The sequence below is a fragment of the Pinus tabuliformis genome, chromosome 3_1 (assembly GCF_031772625.1).
Source record: "Pinus tabuliformis cultivar Carrire ecotype Pingquan chromosome 3_1, CPIR1, whole genome shotgun sequence".
NCBI lineage: Eukaryota > Viridiplantae > Streptophyta > Pinopsida > Pinales > Pinaceae > Pinus > Pinus tabuliformis.
In genome coordinates this window covers 232443631-232464438 of record NC_142301.1, presented here as the reverse complement: position 1 = coordinate 232464438, position 20808 = coordinate 232443631, and the positions used below count along the sequence as shown (strand labels likewise).

General features: G+C 41.7%; 1 protein-coding gene across 4 annotated transcripts in view; it reads right to left on the bottom strand.

The window, feature by feature from the left end:
• LOC149186655 (uncharacterized) overlaps positions 1 to 628 on the bottom strand; it is a 158196-nt gene extending 157568 nt beyond the window's left edge. For 2 of the 4 annotated variants that reach the window (XM_089411080.1, XM_089411079.1), the window contains exons 1-2: positions 274 to 628; positions 53 to 145 (exon numbers count right to left, since the gene is read on the bottom strand). In XM_089411080.1, the coding sequence (XP_089267206.1) occupies positions 53 to 145; positions 274 to 285 (105 nt within the window). In that variant the 5' untranslated portion in view covers positions 286 to 628. The remainder of the gene's footprint in view (positions 1 to 52; positions 146 to 273) is intronic. The other 2 variants (XM_089411078.1, XM_089411081.1) reach the window with 1 other exon arrangement.
• Positions 629 to 20808: the final 20180 nt, after the last annotated feature.

Here is a 20808-nt window from a genome sequence, read left to right as displayed (position 1 = left end):
CGTACATTTCAGGCATGCAAAAAACAAAAAGAGTGCTGGAGCCTCATTTTACTCGAAGTTGCCGGACTTCTGTGATGAGATTTTGGAGCTTGTACTTGAATTTGGAAAATGTAATATGCGCTGGGTATTCTGCGCCTTCCTGCCTCTGCACAACAAAGCATTGTAAATAAATAATTTAAATATTTAAAATAAAATAAAATAAAAACAGAAGTAATTTTAACGAAGCTTATCAAAAGATCGCAGCAGATAGGGTAGCCAGCAACAATTACTTACTCTTTCCATCATTCCCGCCTCCAATGGAAATTCTCGTGAGAATTCCTGCGTTGGAGACTCACAGAAACTGCATTTCTGAAAAGAACCTTTACAATCCGCGAAAGAAAACCTCGGGATCAATTTTCTAAGAATATTCTCCCTCTTGAATGAAAAAGCGGAACAGGACGGCCTCGGGAGAAAGCCACATCTGTTAACGCATGCATATTTTGGAGGAAGAGTTCCAGAATTATCGCTATTTTGAAAGCGCAATTCGTACTAAAACAAGCGCCAAAGCCCTAAATGGAGTTATTCTTAGGCGGCGACTTATTTCGCTGGACATTCTCCACTCGCTGGAAAATAACATAACAATTTGTGTTTTCATACAAGTGAACTTGTGGTTTTAAACAATAAGGCTAGAATGTTGCATGTCATTTGAAAATGATTTAGGGAGTTATAGAATGGTTTCACCGTCAAAGATATGATCTTTAGTTTGAAAGTTTTTAAGATTTAAAATTATCCTAAACAATTCAATGATCTGAAACTATTTTTACAGTAATAAATTGTATAAAATGATAGGGTTCAATTGGTGAATATAATAAATAATATTAATTTATTAAATATCACCAAGTGTTGATTGCATAAATTAATTTATTAAACGTTATTAGTGATTATTTATTCGAATTAGATTTTATGGTAAATTTCACTAAAAAGTATATTTTAAGAAATCAATTAACTATAACACTTACATGTTAAATTATGAAGATGTGTTAATACAAAAATTAAAAATATAAAGAAACATGAAAACTTTATATAAAGGAATAGCATTGTTATAAATTAATGATATTTTTTTACATCATGTTTGTATTAATAATTTGAGATGAACTATTTCTACAAAATAGGTAATTATGTCAAATAAAATTCAAAAATAAGATAACAAGTTGCACAAAAATACATTACATGCATATCAACACATCCCTATCTTTATCTCTACCTTTTCTTTTTTTCCTTGATATATAATACCACAACCATATTAAGGCATTGCATATATATCGACACATGTACATCCTTACCTCTTTCTTTTTCCTTAACATATAATATCACAACCATATGACACTAATGACATTTATATCCATCTACACCTTTAGCCTGAAAAAACATTGATTTACATGCATATTTGCAATTAATTTGCTATGTTGGTCCATTGAAAGGTTGTAAGATTAGTTCAAAGATTAAAACTTATTGAAATTGTGTGAATATGTTATAAGATCTATTGTATAGTCTAACTTATAGATGAAATGGTCTTTTTCATGATATTTTTTCTCGTTAATTTTAATCAAAATCCGATGGAGATTTTAAAAACTTGAGTTTAAATTGTTTAATCTGCATAATTCGAGTGCCGGAGGGATTTTTCATGGAGCTGAATTCATTTATGTATTCAAAAATGCATTTTAAACAACAAAAATTCTTCAAATTGTATTGCCAGATTTTGGTGAATTCCGATGAGAAAGGTTATTTCGTCTATAAGTTAGACTACGCCATATATATATATTGAAAAACTTATTTGGGTTTTTGAGAAAGATGAAGCTTGCATGTATCAATGCATATTTTCATTTTTAGGAAATTGAGGGTAGCAGTTTTGTGAAGATTTTGGTGGCAGATGGGTGGTGTAATTTTGAATTGGAAGGCTTGAAGATTGCTTTTTAAGGCTATTTTTTTACGATTGGTTGCTTATATGTAAGGTATGAGGATTGAATTTTGCTTAGAAAACAGGGTTTTAGCTATATGATTGAAGTTGGGTATTAAAATTTTGTTGGTCAAATTTTTCAATACATATCTCCCACCTTTGTTAAACATCAACCTTTCTTCATTTTGATCATTGTTCTAGAGTGGGGGTGAAAATGCCTTCAAATTTGAAAAAATAATGGAACACCAAAACTTTTCGAGAAAACTCTCATGCTAAGTTTCTTTATATCCCCTAAAAAAAAAAATCAGTATTATATTCCTATATCATAAATGAATATATATGCCCGGCTACATAGAACATTTAAATAAACAACAATTTTATGTCTTTTTAATTGTTATAATTTGTTTTAAATTCATAGTTATTGTTGGCTTATTAGGGCCTGACCCAGGTTCAGAAATGTTTTAGCCAAACAAATCCCGAAACTACCGGCCCTTTCGGCAACAGTCTGCGGAGCGCGGACTAAGGTCTCACCCGAGGTAGTATGGGAGGGTGTTGGAACCAGGTTTCCGCACCCTAGGGATGTCTTGATGAGGTCTAGAGAGTTCGCGGACCGATCTTTCGCACTTGTACTGCTTCGCGCAACTATCCGACCTTCGCGTAGCCCTAGTACCAAGCGCGAAGAGGCGTTGTCTAGATCCCTTATCCTTAGTATGTTTTTATTATAGATCTAACTTAATTCAGTAGTTTTTATCAATCATTCAATATTTGTAACTAGTGTGCGCAAACATAAACCTTAAAGAGATGCATAAAACCATAACAAAAGAATAACCACACAGATCTACGAGCAGATGCACAATATTTCAGAAACACTTATCTTTTATTAATCTTCTGTTCCAGTACAATCCAATTCCACCCTGCACACTTAGCTGCAGGGGTCCGCGCACACAACTGCAGACTCTACCAGGCCTCTGCGCACACAGCTGCAAAGCCTATTCTACTACTACGACCCTCGACTCGGACTTACAAACTCAGAGCGAATATCTCATTCAAAAACCCATACCTTTCAACATCAGCAAAAGCTACTTTCTACACTTAGAGCCTTGCTCTATTTATACATTCCCATGGTCCGCAGACCATGGGTAGGCCGACACATTCTAGATTAAATTTAGGGCAGCCTACCCTTTGACTTGACTCATTACAATTCGCGCTCTACACACTTCATGGAGCCTTTACAATACCAGTACCCAAAATTGTGGGCTTTAAGCCCCAAAATTGTTACGCAGGGGATCCGCTACCCAACACGCCCCCAACACAATCATCGTGACTCATCTCAAGTCACTCGTTGGTGTGGCAAGATGCGCTGCCAAGGCTTCACGGTCTACCAACCCTGTGAGTGACACACTATGATCTGTTGCTCCATCCTTGCCTCTTGCAACACTTCTTCAAGCTCCTGCTCCATTGCCCCTACTAATTCGCTTAACTGATGATGCTCATTCTGCTCTGCTAGGTTAACACAAAGCGACCCCTCATAGGATTTTAGCTCTAGCTGAGATGTCAAAGGTGTGAACTTTTTGTGCAAGAGCAGCAAGCTTGCGATCTCTGGTCCAATATACTCAATGTTTGTTGAAGCTTGTGTTGCATTTTTGCAAGAGAGATGTTGTTGTCCGCGAGGTCCCAATCTTCAAGTTTCGTCGTGGGCACGCGGCCCAGGGACGCACTTTTCAACGAAATTCTGTCTTTTATCCCAAGATTCACCATCTTGCCCTTATCTTTCATAGATCACTTACCAGACCACAGGTTTCGCGGCGACATCCGAACCGGGCTATCTGTCTGGGAATTTGCGGTACATCTCCCACTGCTGGTGTTGGGCTCGGCACGGCGGCCTTAGCTGTCGACATTACGCTGTCCCGAAGGTCCTGCGTCTCTTTTGGCAATGTCGCAACCACGGGGCTTACTCTCAAAGCATCGAATTTGGATGGGTCCATATCTATCGGATAGCGTAATAACTTAAGTCTCAAGATGCCACGGTTTGTTCGGTGGATGAATAGTTGTGATTTATAGGCCTGTTGATATTCAAATTCGACCGTTCCCTCCTTTTCTGGCTCATTAATGCGATACTGGCAGTAGATCGTTTCAAATCCAGTTCTGACTCCATGTTTTAATTGCCCGTCGTCCGCTCCTCGTTGTCTTAAATTGACCATCTTGTCATGAACAGTGACCTCAACAGTCACTTTCCAGCCTGTCTACGCAGCAGCGCAGCCCCTTATGCGCGACCGCGATTCCTGCAACAGACTTGCCCTACGCGGAACCCTGTTTCCGCGCAGCTTTCCTGCAGACTTGTTTATAGTCCCGTGCCTTCTTTCAATTGCTTGGAACACTGAGACTGTGCTTCAGTCGGTTAGTTAGATAGCCAGCCCACTCATGTATGGCTTCAGGCGACTGCCATTTACTCTTCCGGGAAGGGCTCTCCATTAAGCTTGGCCGAGCTGGACCGCGCCTCCGTCTGTGACCTCTTTGACCACATATGGTCCCAACTAATGCATTCGAAGTTTTCCAAGGAATTTTTCGAACTTGCTTTCACACAACAATACTAAATCGTTTACTTTGAATGTGCGCAACTTGATATGGCGATCATTCCAAGCTTTCTCGCGTTGTTTCTGTACCTGTTGATGGAATCCCGCCATAAACCATTCTTCCTCAAGTTCTTCCAGTTGCGCGAGCCTCTCTTCCAAGGCTTTGCAGTCTTCCATGCCTGTCATCGCTGCTATCTGCAAACTGGGTACAGTGTATTCCATTAGCATGACGGCTTCCGTGTCGTAGACTAACTTGAAAGGTGTTTGACCCGTCAATTTCTTGCATGTGGATCTATATGCCCATAGCACGACAGATATGTGCAAATCCCAATCATTTCATTGCACGTTACATACTTTGGTCAACGCAGTTTCCAGAATCTTGTTGAATGCTTCTACTGTCCCATTCACTTGCGAATGGTACGGCGTACTTTGCTGATGATACACCTGGAATTCCTCAGTGAGTGTGCTGATAGTTTCATTTAGGAAGTGCGTTTCGCAGTCACTCATTAGAATTTTCGGGCATCCAAGCCATGTCAACACGTTGTCGAACAAAAATTTCACAACTGTAGCGGCCGTGCAGTCCTTAACCGACTGTGCTTCCGCCCATCGAGTCAAGTACTTTGTCGCGGTGATGATATAGTGTGCTCCCGTCTTCCCTTGAGGTTTGATGGGCCCCACAAAGTCTATCACCCATTTTTCGAATGGTTGCAGCGTAATCTGTGGATTGAGCGGTGTCTCATCCCTTCACGATGGTTTCCCAATCCATTGACATACATCATAGGCCCCACAGTATGCTTTCGAATCTTGATGTAGGGTTGGCCACCATAGGCTGGCGCGAAGAATCTTCTGTGTTGTCGCCCGTCCCGCATAATGTCCTCCTACCGCCCCCCAATCTGCTTCTGCGAGGATCTGTCCTCGTTCAAATTCAGGTACATATCTTCGTAATATCTCGTCATTTCCCATTTTGTAGAGGTGCCCCGCGATAACAGAAAAATCCGCCACGCGTACCACCAATTCTTTCTTCTGCTGGACTGAATATCCCTGCGGCGCGGTCTGTGTGGTTAAGAAATGGATTGTATCTTAGAAGTGGCTATCTGCGACGCACGCTGCATAGAGTTGTGCATCAGGTAGTCCTTCCTCCAAATTTGTTGGCTCCTCACCGTTCTCAATTCGTGATAGGTGATCTAGTCCTGCATTTAAGCGTCTCGGCTTTACGATGACCTCAAAGTCATACTCTTGAAACAGTAACAACCATCTACATATGCGCCCCCCCAACACAGGCTTGTTCACCAGGTATTTCAACGTGGAATGATTGGTATACATCTTGAAGTGCCCACCAAGTAGATAGTGGCGATATTTCTGGAGCGTGTATACCATCGCCAATCCCTCGTGCTTAGTAGTAGAGTAGTTCTTTTCGGCTTTGGACAATCGTCGACTTGCAAACGCGATCGGGTGATCAATGCCTTCTGTTCCTTCCTGCATGATTACAGCGCCCAGCGCGATACACAATGCATCAACATGTACATGAAATTCGATGTCCCATTTTGGGAAAACCAAAATGGGAGCGGATGCCATTTTTTCCTTGAGAACCTCCAAACTTTTCTTACAATCATCATTCCAACAATATGTAGCGTCTTTTTTCAACAATTGTTCCATTGGTGCCGTGATTTGTGCATAGCTCTTAATAAACTTTCAATAGTAGCCAGTGTGCCCCAACGTGGTGCGGAGTTGTTTGACACTTCGCGGCGCTTCTAGATTGAGAATGACAATAATCTTCGCAGGGTCCACCATCAAGCCTTGTTTATAGACCACATGGCCGAGCAAATTTCCAAAGGGGACGAGGAAGGTGCACTTCTTAAGATTCAGTGCAATTTGGTGTCGTCGGCAAGTATCCATTTGTCGGCTTATTGGGGCCTGACCCAGGTTCAGAAATGTTTTAGCCAAACAAATCCCGAAACTACCGGCCCTTTTGGCAACAATCCGTGGAGATTGGACTGAGGTCTCACCTGAGGTAGTATGGGAGGGTGTTGGAACCAGGTTTATGTACCCTAGGGATGTCTTGATGAGGTTTGGAGAGTTCACGGACCGATCGTTCGCACTTGTACTGCTTCGCGCAGCTATCCGGCCTTTGCGTAGCCCTAGTACCGAGCACAAAGAGGCGCTATCTATATCCCTTATCCTTAGTATGTTTTTATTATAGATCTGACTTAATTCAGTAGTTTTTATCAATCATTCAATATTTGTAACTAGTGTGTGCAAACATAAACCTTAAAGAGATGCATAAAACCATAACAGAAGAATAACCACACATATCTACGAGCAGATGCACAATATTTCAGAAACACTTATCTTTTATTAATATTATGTTCCAGTACAATCCAATTCTACCATGCACACTCAGCGGCAAGGGTTCGTGCACACAGTTGCAAACTCTACCAGGCCTCTGCGCACACAGCTACAGAGCTTATTCTACTACTATGACCCTCGACTCGGACTTACAAACTCAGAGCAAATATCCCATTCAGAAACCCATACCTTTCAACATCAGCAAAAGCTACTTTCTACACTTAGAGCCTCGCTCTATTTATACATTCCCATGGTCCGCAGACCATGGGTAGGTCGACACATTCTAGATTAAATTTTAGGGTGGATTACCCTTTGACTTGACCCATCACAATTCGCGCTCTACGCACTTTATGGAGCCTTTACAATACCAGTACCCAAAATTTTGGCTTTAAGCCCCAAAACCATTACGCGGGGGATCCGCCACCCAACAACCCCCCAACACAATCATCGTGACTTGTCCCAAGTCACTTATCAGTGCGGCGAGATGCACTGCCAAGGCTTCGCGGTCCACCATCCCTGTGAGTGACGCACTACGATCTGTTGCTCCATCCTTGGCTCCTGCAACACTTCTTCAAGCTCCTGCTCCATTGCCCCTACTAATTTGCTTAACTGATGATGCTCATTCTGCTTTGCTAGGTTCACAAAGCGACCCCTCATAGGATTTTAGCTCTAGTTGAGATGTCAAAGGCATGAACTTTTTGTGCAAGAGCAGCAAGCTTGTGATCTCTGGTCCAGTATACTCAATGTCTGTTGAAGCTTGTGTTGCATTTTTGCAAGAGAGATGTTGCTGTCTTCAAGTTTCGTCGTGGGCACGTGACCCAGGGACACACTTTTCAACAGAATTCTGTCTTTTATCCCAAGATTCACCATCTTGCCCTTATCTTTCATAGATCGCTTACCAGACCACAGGTTTCGCGGCGACATCTAGACCGGTCCTGTTATCTGTCTGGGAATTTGCGATACATCTCCCATCGCTGACATTGGGCTCGGCGCGGCGGCCTTGGCTGTCAACATTACGCTGTCCCGAAGGTCCTATGTCTCTTTTGGCAATGTCGCAACCACGGGGCTTACTCTCAAAGCATCGAAGTTGGACGGGTCCATATCTATCAGATAGCGCAATAACTTAAGTCTCAAGATGCCACGGTTTGTTCGGTGGATGACCAATTGTGATTTATAGGCCTGTTGATATTCAAATTCGACCGTTCCCTCCTTTTCTGGCTCATTAATGTGATACTGGCGGTAGATCATTTCAAATCCAGTTCTGACTCTGTGTCTTAATTTCCCGTCGTCTGCTCCTCGTTGTCTTAAATTGACCATCTTGTCATGAACAGTGACCTCAATGATCACTTTCCAGCCTGTCCGCATAGCAGTGCAGGCCCTTATGCATGACTACAATTCCTGTGATAGACTCGCCCTACACGGAACCCTATTTCTGCGCAGCTTTCCTACAGACTCGTTTATAGTCCCGCGCCTTCTTTCAACTGCTTGGAGCGCTGAGACTGTGCTTCGGTCGGTTAGTCAGACAGCCGGCCCACTCGTGTAGGGCTTCAGGCGACTGCCATTTACTCTTCCTGGGAAGGGCTCTCCATTAAGCTTGCTGAGCTGGACCGCGCCTCTGTCTATGACCTCTTTGACCACATATGGTCCCAACCAATGCATTCAGAGTTTTCTAGGGAATTTTTTGAACTTGTTGTCATACAACAATACTAAATCGTTTACTTTGAATGTGCACAACTTGATATGGCGATCATGCCAAGCTTTCTCGCGTTGTTTCTGTACCTGCTGATGGAATCCCGCCAGAAACCGTTCTTCCTCAAGTTCTTCCAATTGTGCGAGCCTCTCTTCCAAGGCTTCATGGTCTGCCATGCCTATCATCGTTGCTATTCGCAAACTGGGTACAATGTATTCCATTGGCATGACGACTTTCATGCCGTAGACTAACCTGAAAGGTGTCTGACCTGTCAATTTCTTGCATGTGGTTCTGTATGCCCATAGCACGGCAGGTATGCGCAAATCCCAATCGTTCCGTTGCACGTTACATACTTTGGTCAACGCAGTCTCCAGAATCTTTTTGAATGCTTCTATTGTCCCATTCGCTTGCGGATGATACGGTGTACTTTGCTGATGATACACCTGGAATTCCTCAGTGAGTGCGCTGATAGTTTCATTTAGGAAGTGCGTTCCATGGTCACTCATTAGAATTTTCAGGCATCCAAACCGTGTCAACACATTGTCGAACAAAAATTTCGCAGCTGTAGCGGTCGTACAGTCCTTAACCGGTTGTGCTTCCACCCATCGAGTTAAGTACTCTGTCGCGGTGATGATATAACGTGCACCTGTCTTCCCTTGAGGTTTGATGGGCCCCACAAAGTCTATCACCCATTTTCGAATTGTTGCAGCGTCATCTGTGGATTGAGTGGCATCTCATCCCTTCACGATGGTTTCCGAGTCTGTTGACATACGTCATAGGCCCAACAGTACGCTTTTGAATCTTGATGTAGGGTTGGTCACCATAGTCCGGCGCGAAGAATCTTCTATACTATCGCCCATCCCGCATAATGTCCTCCTGCTGCCCCCCCATGTGCTTCTACGAAGATATGTCCTCGTTCAAATTCAGGTACATATCTTCATAATATCTCGTTGTTTCCCATTTTGTAGAGGTGCCCCGCGATAACAGAAAAATTCGTCATGCGTACCACTAATTCTTTCTTTTGTTGGACTGAATATCCCTGTGGCATGGTCCCTGTGGTTAAGAAATGGATTATATCTTCGAAGTGGCCGTCCGCGACGCGCACTGCATAGAGCTGTGCATCAGGTAGTCCTTCCTCCAAATTTGTTGGCTCCTCACCATTCTCAATTCGTGATAGGTGATCTGGTCCTGCATTTAGGCGTCCCGGCTTTACAATGACCTTGAAGTCATACTCTTGAAACAGTAACAACCATCTACATATGTGCCCCCCCAACACAGGCTTGTTCACCAGGTATTTCAACGCAGAATGATCGGTATACATCTTGAAGTGCCCACCAAGTAGATAGTGGCGGTATTTCTGGAGCGCGTATACCATCGCCAATCCCTCGCGCTCAGTAGTAGAGTAGTTCTTTTCGGCTTTGGACAACCGTCAACTTGCGAACGCGATCGGGTGATTAATGCCTTTTGCTCCTTCCTGCGTGAGTACAACGCCCAATGCAATACACGACGCATCAACATGTACATGAAATTCGATGTCCCATTTTGGGAAAACCAAAATGGGAGCGGATGCCATTTTTTCCTTGAGAACCTCCAGACTTTTCTTACAATCATCATTCCAACAATATGTAGCGTCCTTTTTCAACAATTGTTCCATTGGTGCCGTGATTTGTGCATATCTCTTAATAAACTTTTGATAGTAGCTAGTGTGCCCCAACGTGGTGCGTAGTTGTTTGACACTTCGCGACGCTTTTAGATTGAGAATGACAACAATCTTCACAGGGTCCACCATCAGGCCTTGTTTGCAGACCACATGGCTGAGAAAATTTCCAAGGGGATGAGGAAGGTGCACTTCTTAAGATTCAGTGCAATCTGGTGTCGTCGGCAAGAATCCAACATCAACCGTAAGCTCGCTATATGGTTTTTTTACTAGCCTAAATACAGTCCAATCGTCGAAATAAACCTCCAAAAACTTGTGGATGAATTCCTTGAACGCAGCCACCACTACGCGCGAAAATATCGTTTGCGCATTCTTCAGCCTGAAGGGCATAATAGTGTACTGAAAACAACCCCATTCCGTCGTGAAGGTTATCTTGCACCTATCTTCTAGCACGATCTTGATCTGATGGTACCCTGAGAACCCATCCGTGAATGAGTAAGCTTCCTGTTTGCCAACATTCTCCAATACTTCATCTGTAAACGGTGTCGGGAAGGGATCGTGAACACAGGTGTCATTAAGCTTCCCGACGTCCACGCAGATTCGAATTTCGTCGTTCTGTTTCTTCTCCTGCACTATCATAGGATTCACCCATTCGGATTCTTCCACTGGTTCAATAATTCCTGCTGCAAGCATTTTGTCCAACTCTTCCCGGACCTTTTCCTTATACTTCGGACTCAAATAGTAAGGATGCTGCTTAATTGGCTTCGTGTCTGGTTTCAGAGTAATCTTCATCATCCCTAAGTCACCAAGGATCCCTTTTAACTTCATGATTTTGGTCGGGAACAAGTCTTGATATTCGCGAAGTAACTCGGCGACCTTATCCACTGTGGCATCATCCCAATAGTCCCCAAGCGTTGTGTACTTCGGCTCCGCATCTGTACCAATGTTTACCTACTTTGTTTTGAGCAGCGCAGTGATCTCGAGGTCCTCGAACTTCGCGACTCCCTTCAGTTTTTGGAATATTAATATTTCGGGAGTCATCATCATCCTCCACTTGTACGTTGTAACATTCTAGGGCATGGCTTAACTGAGGTGACCATACTGGTTGAGCTATTTCCCGTGGTTCCTGTGGTATTTTGAAAATGGTGGCTTTCATGGCTTGCAGCGCATTGTCAACAGTATCCGCCCATGGGTCTTCAAATGAGAATGTTAACAAAAATCCCTCGCGCAAGACATCCCATTCGCCCATACCATGTCGGAGTTCTGTCTCGGTATACCAGTTTCTTAGGATGACATCCAGGGTATGGTAGAATAAGTGTACCCATTCAGACTGAGGTTCTTCTCCATAGGCCTTGGTCCATTTTGTTAGGTGCATGCACGGGTCATCACGTCCATCGTATTTCTCAGTTATTCGTAGTTCCGGTTTCCCAAACCGTAGCCGCATCATCCTCCTACAGCCGCGCCAGTTTTCAAAGTTTCCTTGATGTGTTCCCCACCAATGCGCAGGTGTCGCACGCAGTGCCCACTTTAATGCATCGAACCTCTGGTGCTCTGGTACTGCGCTCTCAAACTTGTTCAAGAATTCATCCACCGTTGTCAATCCATCATATGTTGGTAGATCTCGAGCCTAGGTTGTTACGCAATGCAGTGATTTAGTCATCATGTTACAATTTAGCGTCGTCACTTTGCTCAACTGATTGTGCCAACGTTCATCTTCTTTGTCTGAATCCGAAGGGTAGGAACCTGCGCGCTCCCATGAGACCCTTCCATTTGCAGTCAGATTTAGCCAATCCTGGTCTCGCGCAGTTATCTTGTAGATACAATCCAGCTCCTCGTCGCGCACGAGTTCAGTGTAGCGCTCTCCTTCAGCTAGATCCAGTGGAACTACTACGCGTAGGGACTTTTTCTCAAATATCATCTTCCGTTTTTTTAGGTTGATGACTCCATTCATATTCGTGGCCCAGTCTATTCCTAGCAACGCGAGGTAAGGGTTACTGTCATCCACAATATCTCTTACCTCAAATTCTGTCTGCGTGCTCGCACCTTCGATATCCACTGTTACCCCTTGCAATCTCCCCATGGGAAAGACCTTTTTTTGGTTCGCCATCCGTAATTGAATAGGAGACCATTGTAACATGGGCCTACCCATTCGTTCTCATGTCTGTTTTGGTAACACATTCGCGTCTAAGCCCAAGTCTAAGATTACCTGATCCATTTCATACTCGCCAATCTGTGCTGTCAATCTCATTTCCCTCCTAGTGCGTAGTGCATGCTTTCCCAGTTTCCGGACTACACATGGTTCACCTGATCCTGCGCACCTAGCGATCAGCTCTTGTAGTCCTTTAACTGCCTTATTGTCACGCAACAGTTTCATGCATGTCTCTAAAAAGGTAGTTAGCATAGAAGGATCTAGTCCTGTCTCTAGTTGATCCTTACTACCTGAAGTAGAGGCCTCCACGAAGCTCTTCTTAGCTTCCATAAACGTTTCCTTTGCGCGTTCCAAGTCAAACTCAGGTTCCTTTGTAGGAGCCTTGCGAACCCAGGTATCTTCCTCAGGCTGCTTCCCCTTATCTTCCCTTGTGGTTGCACCACTTCTGAGCATCATGTTCACGTTGGGGTCTTCTTCGCGCGGTTCGGACCTCATCATTTGGATATTTTGAGTTGGAGTAGGTTATAGTACCCCTTTTTCACGCATTTGTGTGATCAGCGTCAGACAATCTACCATTTCATGATCAAACTGCTCACAGTACGGATAAGATATTCTCGTAGGGTTGGTATAATCGTGATCATAGTCCCCTGGTCCTCCACAATTGTAACATATTAGCTGTCCGCGGCCCCTTCTGAGCCCCATTCCTCCTCGTCCTTGACCTCGCCCTTGAGATCCACCCCATGCTATTGCTACGGCTGGATCGAGGCCTCGTGTTTCTGTCTACATTCAATAATCTGGGTCCTATCCATCATTAGCTCATAGCTCCGACATGTCCACTCATCGTGGCCCACTGATCTACAGAAATTACAATACAGTTGTTGTGGAGTCTGTGTGTACTTTTGCAACAGGTGACAGTTGTCCGTCGTGTGCTTTCCTCCCAGAGCGCGGGTGCCACACTTGGGCCCACCTATGCCTCTAGTCTCAACGGCATTGGTCCCCCTCCCACCAAATAGTTCGCGAATACTAGACAATGATCCTTATCGTGGCCCTGACCTTGACATTTTATGCACAACACTTCTTTGCGCACTACTAGCCAGGGCGCCCTATCCTACTTCAAACTCTGCATATCCAAGCATAGGTTCTGTAGTTGCACGTGGATCTGTTGGACTCCCAATCCTGGATCCTGTATCGGTGTTTCATGCAACCTCATTGCCATTTCCAATGCTTCTGCCTGGGTCGAAAGCTTATGTTGTGACAACGTCGTTCTCAGGTGTGGTGTCAAAGACGCCACGAACCACGCACGGTGTTGCGCATCCGTTAGTGTCATATTAGCCTCACAGATCGTACTCTTCAGTCTCTGATCCAGATCCAAAGAGTCTCTCCTGGAAGCATCACGATCTCCTAAAATTTGATGATTGACTGCGTCTCTGATTTCAGCCGGCTAAATTCTTTGTTTAACGAAATCTAAATCTTTGTTATTCCTGCATTTGGGTGATCCTTCGAGTGCTTGATATACCATGTCAATGCGCGATCCTGCAGTGTGCTTACCAAGGTATCCTTCTTAACGTTATCATCCGTAACCCCTTGTGCTTCCCACACTGCTCTTACCATGAACCAAAACTGATTTGGGTCCTCATTTCCTACTACTCTAAATATGGGTAGCTTAATCGCGCTTGCCATACTGATCTGCTGGTTTTGTGGAGGCGGTGTAGGCGAAGATGGAGGTGAAGGAGGTGAAGCAAGTGGTGGCGTAAGTGGAGAGGGTAACTGTGGAATGCGCTGTCTAATCAAGCTAACCGCACTCCTCATAGACACCCGAGCGCGCTCTTCCTTGCTCGCTCGCGGAGGTGAAATTAAAGGACTGCTTCCTAGCCCTTCGATACCTTTGTAGAACTTTCCGCTTCATGTCGTTCCAATCGTTAATGTAATCACCCTTCAATTTCCTTCTTTGTAGGGTTCCAGTGCTCCGACATCAGATATCCCTTAGGCAGATCCCGGTCCCGCCATCGTTTACAGATGAAGTCTTGGAGAATGTTGGCGGACAGGAAGCTTACTCATTCACGGATGGGTTCTCAGGGTACCATCAGATCAAGATCACCTATCACGAATCACAGCGGAATGGGTCTCGGCAACAGAACCATTTGTTGGCTTATTGGGGCCTGACCTAGGTTCAAAAATGTTTTAGCCAAACAAATCCCGAAACTACCAGCCCTTTCAGCAACAGTCCGCGGAGCGCAGACTGAGTTCTCAGCTGAGGTAGTATGGGAGGGTGCTGGAACCAAGTTTCTGCACCCTAGGGATTTCTTGATGAGGTCTGGAGAGTTCGTGGACTGATTGTTCACACTTGTACTACTTCGCACAGCTATCTGACCTTCGCGTAGCCCTAATACTTAACACGAAGAGGTGTTGTCTAGATCCCTTATCCTTAGTATGTTTTTATTATAGATCTGACTTAATTCAGTAGTTTTTATCAATCATTCAATATTTGTAACTAGTGTGTGCAAACATAAACCTTAAAGAGATGCATAAAACCATAACAAAAGAATAACCACACAGATCTACGAGCAGATGCACAATATTTCAGAAACACTTATCTTTTATTAATCTTCTGTTCCAGTACAATCCAATTCCACCTTGCGCACTCAGTTGCAGGGGTCCGCGCACACAGCTGCGGACTCTACTAGGCCTCTGCGCACACAGCTGTAGAGCCTATTCTACTACTATGACCCTCGACTCGGACTTACAAACTCAGAGCGAATATCTCATTCAGAAACCCATGCCTTTCAACATCAACAAAAGCTACTTTCTACACTTAGAGCCTCGCTCGATTTATACATTCCCATGGTTCGCAGACCATGGGTAGGACAAGACATTCCAGATTAAATTTTAGGGAGGACTACCCTTTGACTTGACTCATTACAATTCGTGCTCTGTGCACTTCACGAAGCCTTTACATATACCAGTACCTAAAATTGTGGGCTTTGAGCCCCAAAACTGTTACGCGGGGGATCCTCTACAAATTGTAAACTAAGTAAATATGATGAATCCCCTTCAATAGATGTTACTCTTTACAAATCAATTCTTGGATCCTTCCTATAACTGACAACTTCACAACCAGATATTATGTAGGTGGTAGGAATGGTGGAAATATTCCAATCAGCTCCCAAAGAAACCCATTTAATGGTAGTAAAAAGAATCCTCAGATATAGGAAAGGTTTTCTTGATTTTGGACTATAGTATCCTAAGAGTACAACACTTACCTTAACAACATAAATTGATGTAGATTGGGTAGGAAGCATGGACGATCGAAAAAGTACTAGTGGGAATGAAATTTTTATGGGAGATTGTCTTGTATCTTGGCTTAGAAAAAAGAAATAATCTATATCTCTTTCCACAACTGAAGTCGAATACATAACTACTACATATTGTTTTACACAAATCCTATGGATGAAGGAAGCTTTGAAAGATGTCAACACAGAAACTAATTAACATATTACCATCTACTATGACAACACTAGCACAATCAACCTTTCAAAGAATATGGTGATGCATTCAAAGACAAAACATATCCCAATAAAATATCATTTCCTCCGAGAACAAGTTACAGAACAAAATGTGAGATTGGAATACGTAAATACAAAGGAACAAATCTCAGATATCTTCTCAAATCCCCTACCACGAGAAGCATTTGAATATCTTTGGAAAAAGATGGGGGTCATATCTCTTGCATCTCATTATAGTAGCATAATGATAGGGGGAGGAGAATAATGACAGGGGGAGAAACACCATATGAAGAGGTTTCCATTAATGTCAAAAGGGGAGAAAAATGTTGAAAGGGAGAGGATATTGCGATCAATCACAAAGGGGGAGATTGTTGGATAAGGTAGTCATTGATGTAAATATGATATCTAGACCCAACCCTAACCCTAAATTATTCCTTCTAATACCCTAACCTTAATAATAAAAACCTAACCCTGGCTCTAACCCTAACCCTAACCCTAATCCTTGATGTCCTAAATTATTATATCCTCTATTCCTATGATAATGAAACCCTAATACCTTATCCTAATTACATAATACACTCCATATTACATTGAAACCCCATACATTCCATATTACATAATACACTCCATATTACATAATACATTCCATATTACATTGAAGCTTCATAGTACATAATATGATGAATGAATTACGCTGGACACTAGTCAGCTCCACCATCACAAATCGACTCTTTTCTTTTCATAAGTATTCATGAAAAAGAGTATAAATACAAGTTAATAAAATTCATTGAAAACAATCCACAGAACATATTGAAGACAAAGATATAGCGAAGTTCACATCTCGTGAACTTGAAAAGCAGAAAAATATGAATTGTGAAGACTTATTTCTCTTTGCGAATCAATAGATAATCTATAAAAGTTTGTATTTTAAACCTGTGGATGTATTTGTATACCTCTGTTGTAGATTTATTAGAAACTTTTGTTATGGATCGGTGGAGATATTTTCAATTCGTGAAGAGTTTATGATGCAGCAAGCTTCACCGATTACATAATTCCAGAATTTAAATTAATGACATGCAATTAAAACCCATGTTTACCAACCTATCAGACCTCGATCTTTCGCATGGATCCCAAACAAAATTAAAATCCAGTTCAAACCTTATCGCGTCTGAATCAAATGCTAACCAGAACGCATCTTCCGGAGCGATATCCATCGAATCTCGTCCATTCATAATGAATGGCTATGATCGATCGGGAATTCAACTGGATTAAATCACAGTCCATAAAATATCGCGTCATAATTTTAAATTAACCAGTGTGCATCTCCTGACGCGATTATCGTCAGATCTGATCCCTTCAAACAGACGGTCATGATTAACTGAGCTATTAACTCAGTTCTATAAATTATCGCGTCTGATTTTGGAATTATCGTCTGCGCTTGTTGGCACGCGATGACCGTCAGATCACTTCAACAGTCACGATCGATTTATCAATTAACTCGATTTTATAATGTTATCGGGTCCGTTTCTTGTGCTAAAGTGCGTGCACATTCACCAACGAACACCATCGATCTTCTCCCAAATAGATCATCATTGATCCACCCTGTGATCAATGATGATTTGTCAGTTCATTCAATCTCTGTCCACTTTCAATCGGCGATCAACAAATTAAAGCCTTTGTCTAGGTGATCCTCAAACGCCGGACTCCACTAAAGGTTTTAATTTAACACACAGTTTCCTGTATTTAATAGAGGATTCAACTACGATTTAAATAATCAACAAAACCAACTCACCTAATAAAAGATCACACAGAAACAAGTTTTGAACATAAAACTCCTTTCATTCATAACAGTATTTGCATATATATTCAGAACATCCCGTGCTATGATTTATTCTCTCCACTACTTAGTTCTCTCTAACACTATTTTTCACTCTCCTCGCAAGCTTACATCTATAGATTAATTACATAATTATGGAATATACTAAATCCATGATTTTTCCCATAATTTACTCAACTAATTCCTATTCGAGGATCTTGTAATCCCAAAGATCTCTACGAGATCTACACATATCAATTATCCCTAATATTCTCACATAGTTGAGAATATTTCACAACTAAAAACCTCACACATAGATTTCTCACTCAATCTATACAAGATTCCTAAAAATAATTAAAAACATCACCCCCCTAAATCAACCAAATGAACAATAATATTCTGAGCAGGATGCTCCTGCATCAGACTCTCGATGTAGAAAAAAAAATCATAGACTCCTGTCTATGAGGTCTGTCACTTTTCTGTAGTAATGTGACAACTACAAGTCTGAATGACTTGCTACCTCCAGGATTCCAAACTCTGTTTTGTTGATGGTCCTTCAAAGGAATAACTTCATCATGTAGTCTGGCATTAAATTCACAGAATAATATCTTCAAAGAATTATTAAACATGATTCTCGACTTTCCATACCTCATCATCCTCTGTTATGGAAATATAGACTTGTGAACTGCATGTGGAAACTTGAATACCCATTTTCCTGGTTTCCAAATTTTGAATGAGTCTTGAACTGGTTCACCGTCTGCACCTATAGCTTTTCCAGGTAACTCTGTCATGCTGAGATTAGTAAGAACTAAATCTGAAAGTTCACCATCATCATCACTTGAACTGTCAACCAAATTCTGTATATTTGTAAAGCAATTTTCTCCACCATGCTCTAGGAGTAATTCCTCTTTGTTAATCACATCAACATAGTTGATGTTCTCTATGGTGTCCTTTCCTCCTTTTGTTATAGTTTCTTTGGTTTCAACTTCTTTGGCTTCTGTCTCTTTAGCTACTGTTTCCTTCTCTAATTGAGCTGCAAACTCAACTTCATGGAATGAAAAACAATCATCCCAATTTCCTTCACGTTCACAAAAGAATTCTTGATAATAACAATGGTCATTAGCTATCTCTATAGCAACAAATTCCTTGTTTAGTTCCATACCTGTATTCACAGGCAAAATATCAGTTTTAAAAATACCAGACCCTTTAGTCTCTTTTGATGCTTCAAGCACCAAATTCCCACCATGGGATTTCTGGGTTTCAGCAAATCCTCTTTGTTGTGACTCAATTCCTATGAATCTCTCCTTCTCCAACAAAGAAATATGTATTTGTTCAAGTTTTTCATCAACATAGCATTCCATTTTTGTTGTAATCTATTCCACTTGACCCGTTTCCTTATTCTCCATCCATGTCTTTGGTCTTCATTATCTTTCTCTTGAAACCATTCCTGTAGTATTTTCAACTCTGATCTCATCACTGCAATACTTATCCTATGCTATTCATGACTCATCTGACATTTATTTGAACCTTTCCTAAGTTTCTCCATGTTCATTTTCACTAATTCTTCAAACTCAAATCAATATTCAAAATTCAATAAAAGAAAATAATTACCTCAATCAAATTCTAAAACTAACTCCTCTTCTTTTCCCTTTACTTCCGCCACGCCTCAGATTTTCCTTGTCATATGCTTTCTTGATCTCTCGTAACAACATTCATGAGCTGCAACAAAACCTTTACAGTAACAAGTCCTCCTTGCTACACGATACCTCACCAAGCTTCTCTCCTCTGAGCTTAGTCTTTTGGCATTTCTCTAGTTCTCTTCTCTGGAACCATATGAGCACTCCTTTCTCTAGGCTACTGCAAATCTTCTCACCTTCCTCTGCTGTTACTCTGCACAAAAATTATAAAGACTAATGCTGAAAAATCTGCAATATAATCATACTTCACGCAGAATCTTCTTCTACTCTCATACCACTTTGATGCAGCAAACTTCACTGATTACATAATTCCAGAATTTAAATTAATTATGTGCAATTAAAACCCATGTTTACCAACCTATCAGACCCCGATCTTTTGCGTGGATCCCAAACAAAATTAAAATCCAGTTCAAACCTTATTGCGTCCAAATCAAATGCTAACCAACACGCATCTTCCGGAGTAATATCCGTCGGATCTCGTCCATTCATAATGAACGGCTATGATCGATCCATAATTCAACTGGATTAAATCACAGTCCATAAATATCGTGTTCGAAATTTAAATTAACCAGTTTGCATCTCCTGACTTGATTACCATCAGATCTAATCCCTTCAAACAGACGGTCACGATTAACTAAGCTATTAACTTAGTTCTATAAATTATCGCGTCCAATTTTGGAATTATCGTCTACGCTTGTTGGCATGCGATGACTGTCGGATCACTTCAATGGTCATGATCAATTTATCAATTAACTCGATTTTATAATGTTATTGGGTCCATTTCTTGTGCTACAGTGCATGCACATTCACCAACGAACACCATCGATCTTCTCCCAAATAGATCATCGTTGATCCACGCTGTGATCAATGATGATCAGTTCATTCAATCTCTGTCCACTTTCAATCAGCGACCAACAAATTAAAGCCTTTGTCCAGGCGATCCTCAAACGTCAAACTCCACTAAAGGTTTTAATTTAACACGCAGTTTCCTGTATTTAACAGAGGATTCAACCTATGATTTAAAGAATCAACAAAACCAACTCACATAATAAAAGATTACGTAGAAACAAGTTTTGACATAAAACTCCTTTCATTCATAACATTATTTACATATATATTCAGAACATCTCGTGCTCTGATTTATTCTCTCCACTACTTAGCTCTCTCTAACACTTTCTAACACTGTTTTTCACTCTCCTCGCAAGCTTACATTTATAGATTAATTACATAATTATGGATTATACTAAATCCATGATTTTTCCCATAATTTACTCAACTAATTCATATTCGAGGATCTCGTAATCCCAAAGATCTCTACGAGATCTACACATATCAATTATCCCTGATATTCTCACATAGTTGAGAATATTTCACAACTGAAAACCTCACACATAGATTTCTCACTCAATCTATACAAGATTCCTAAAAATAACTAAAAACA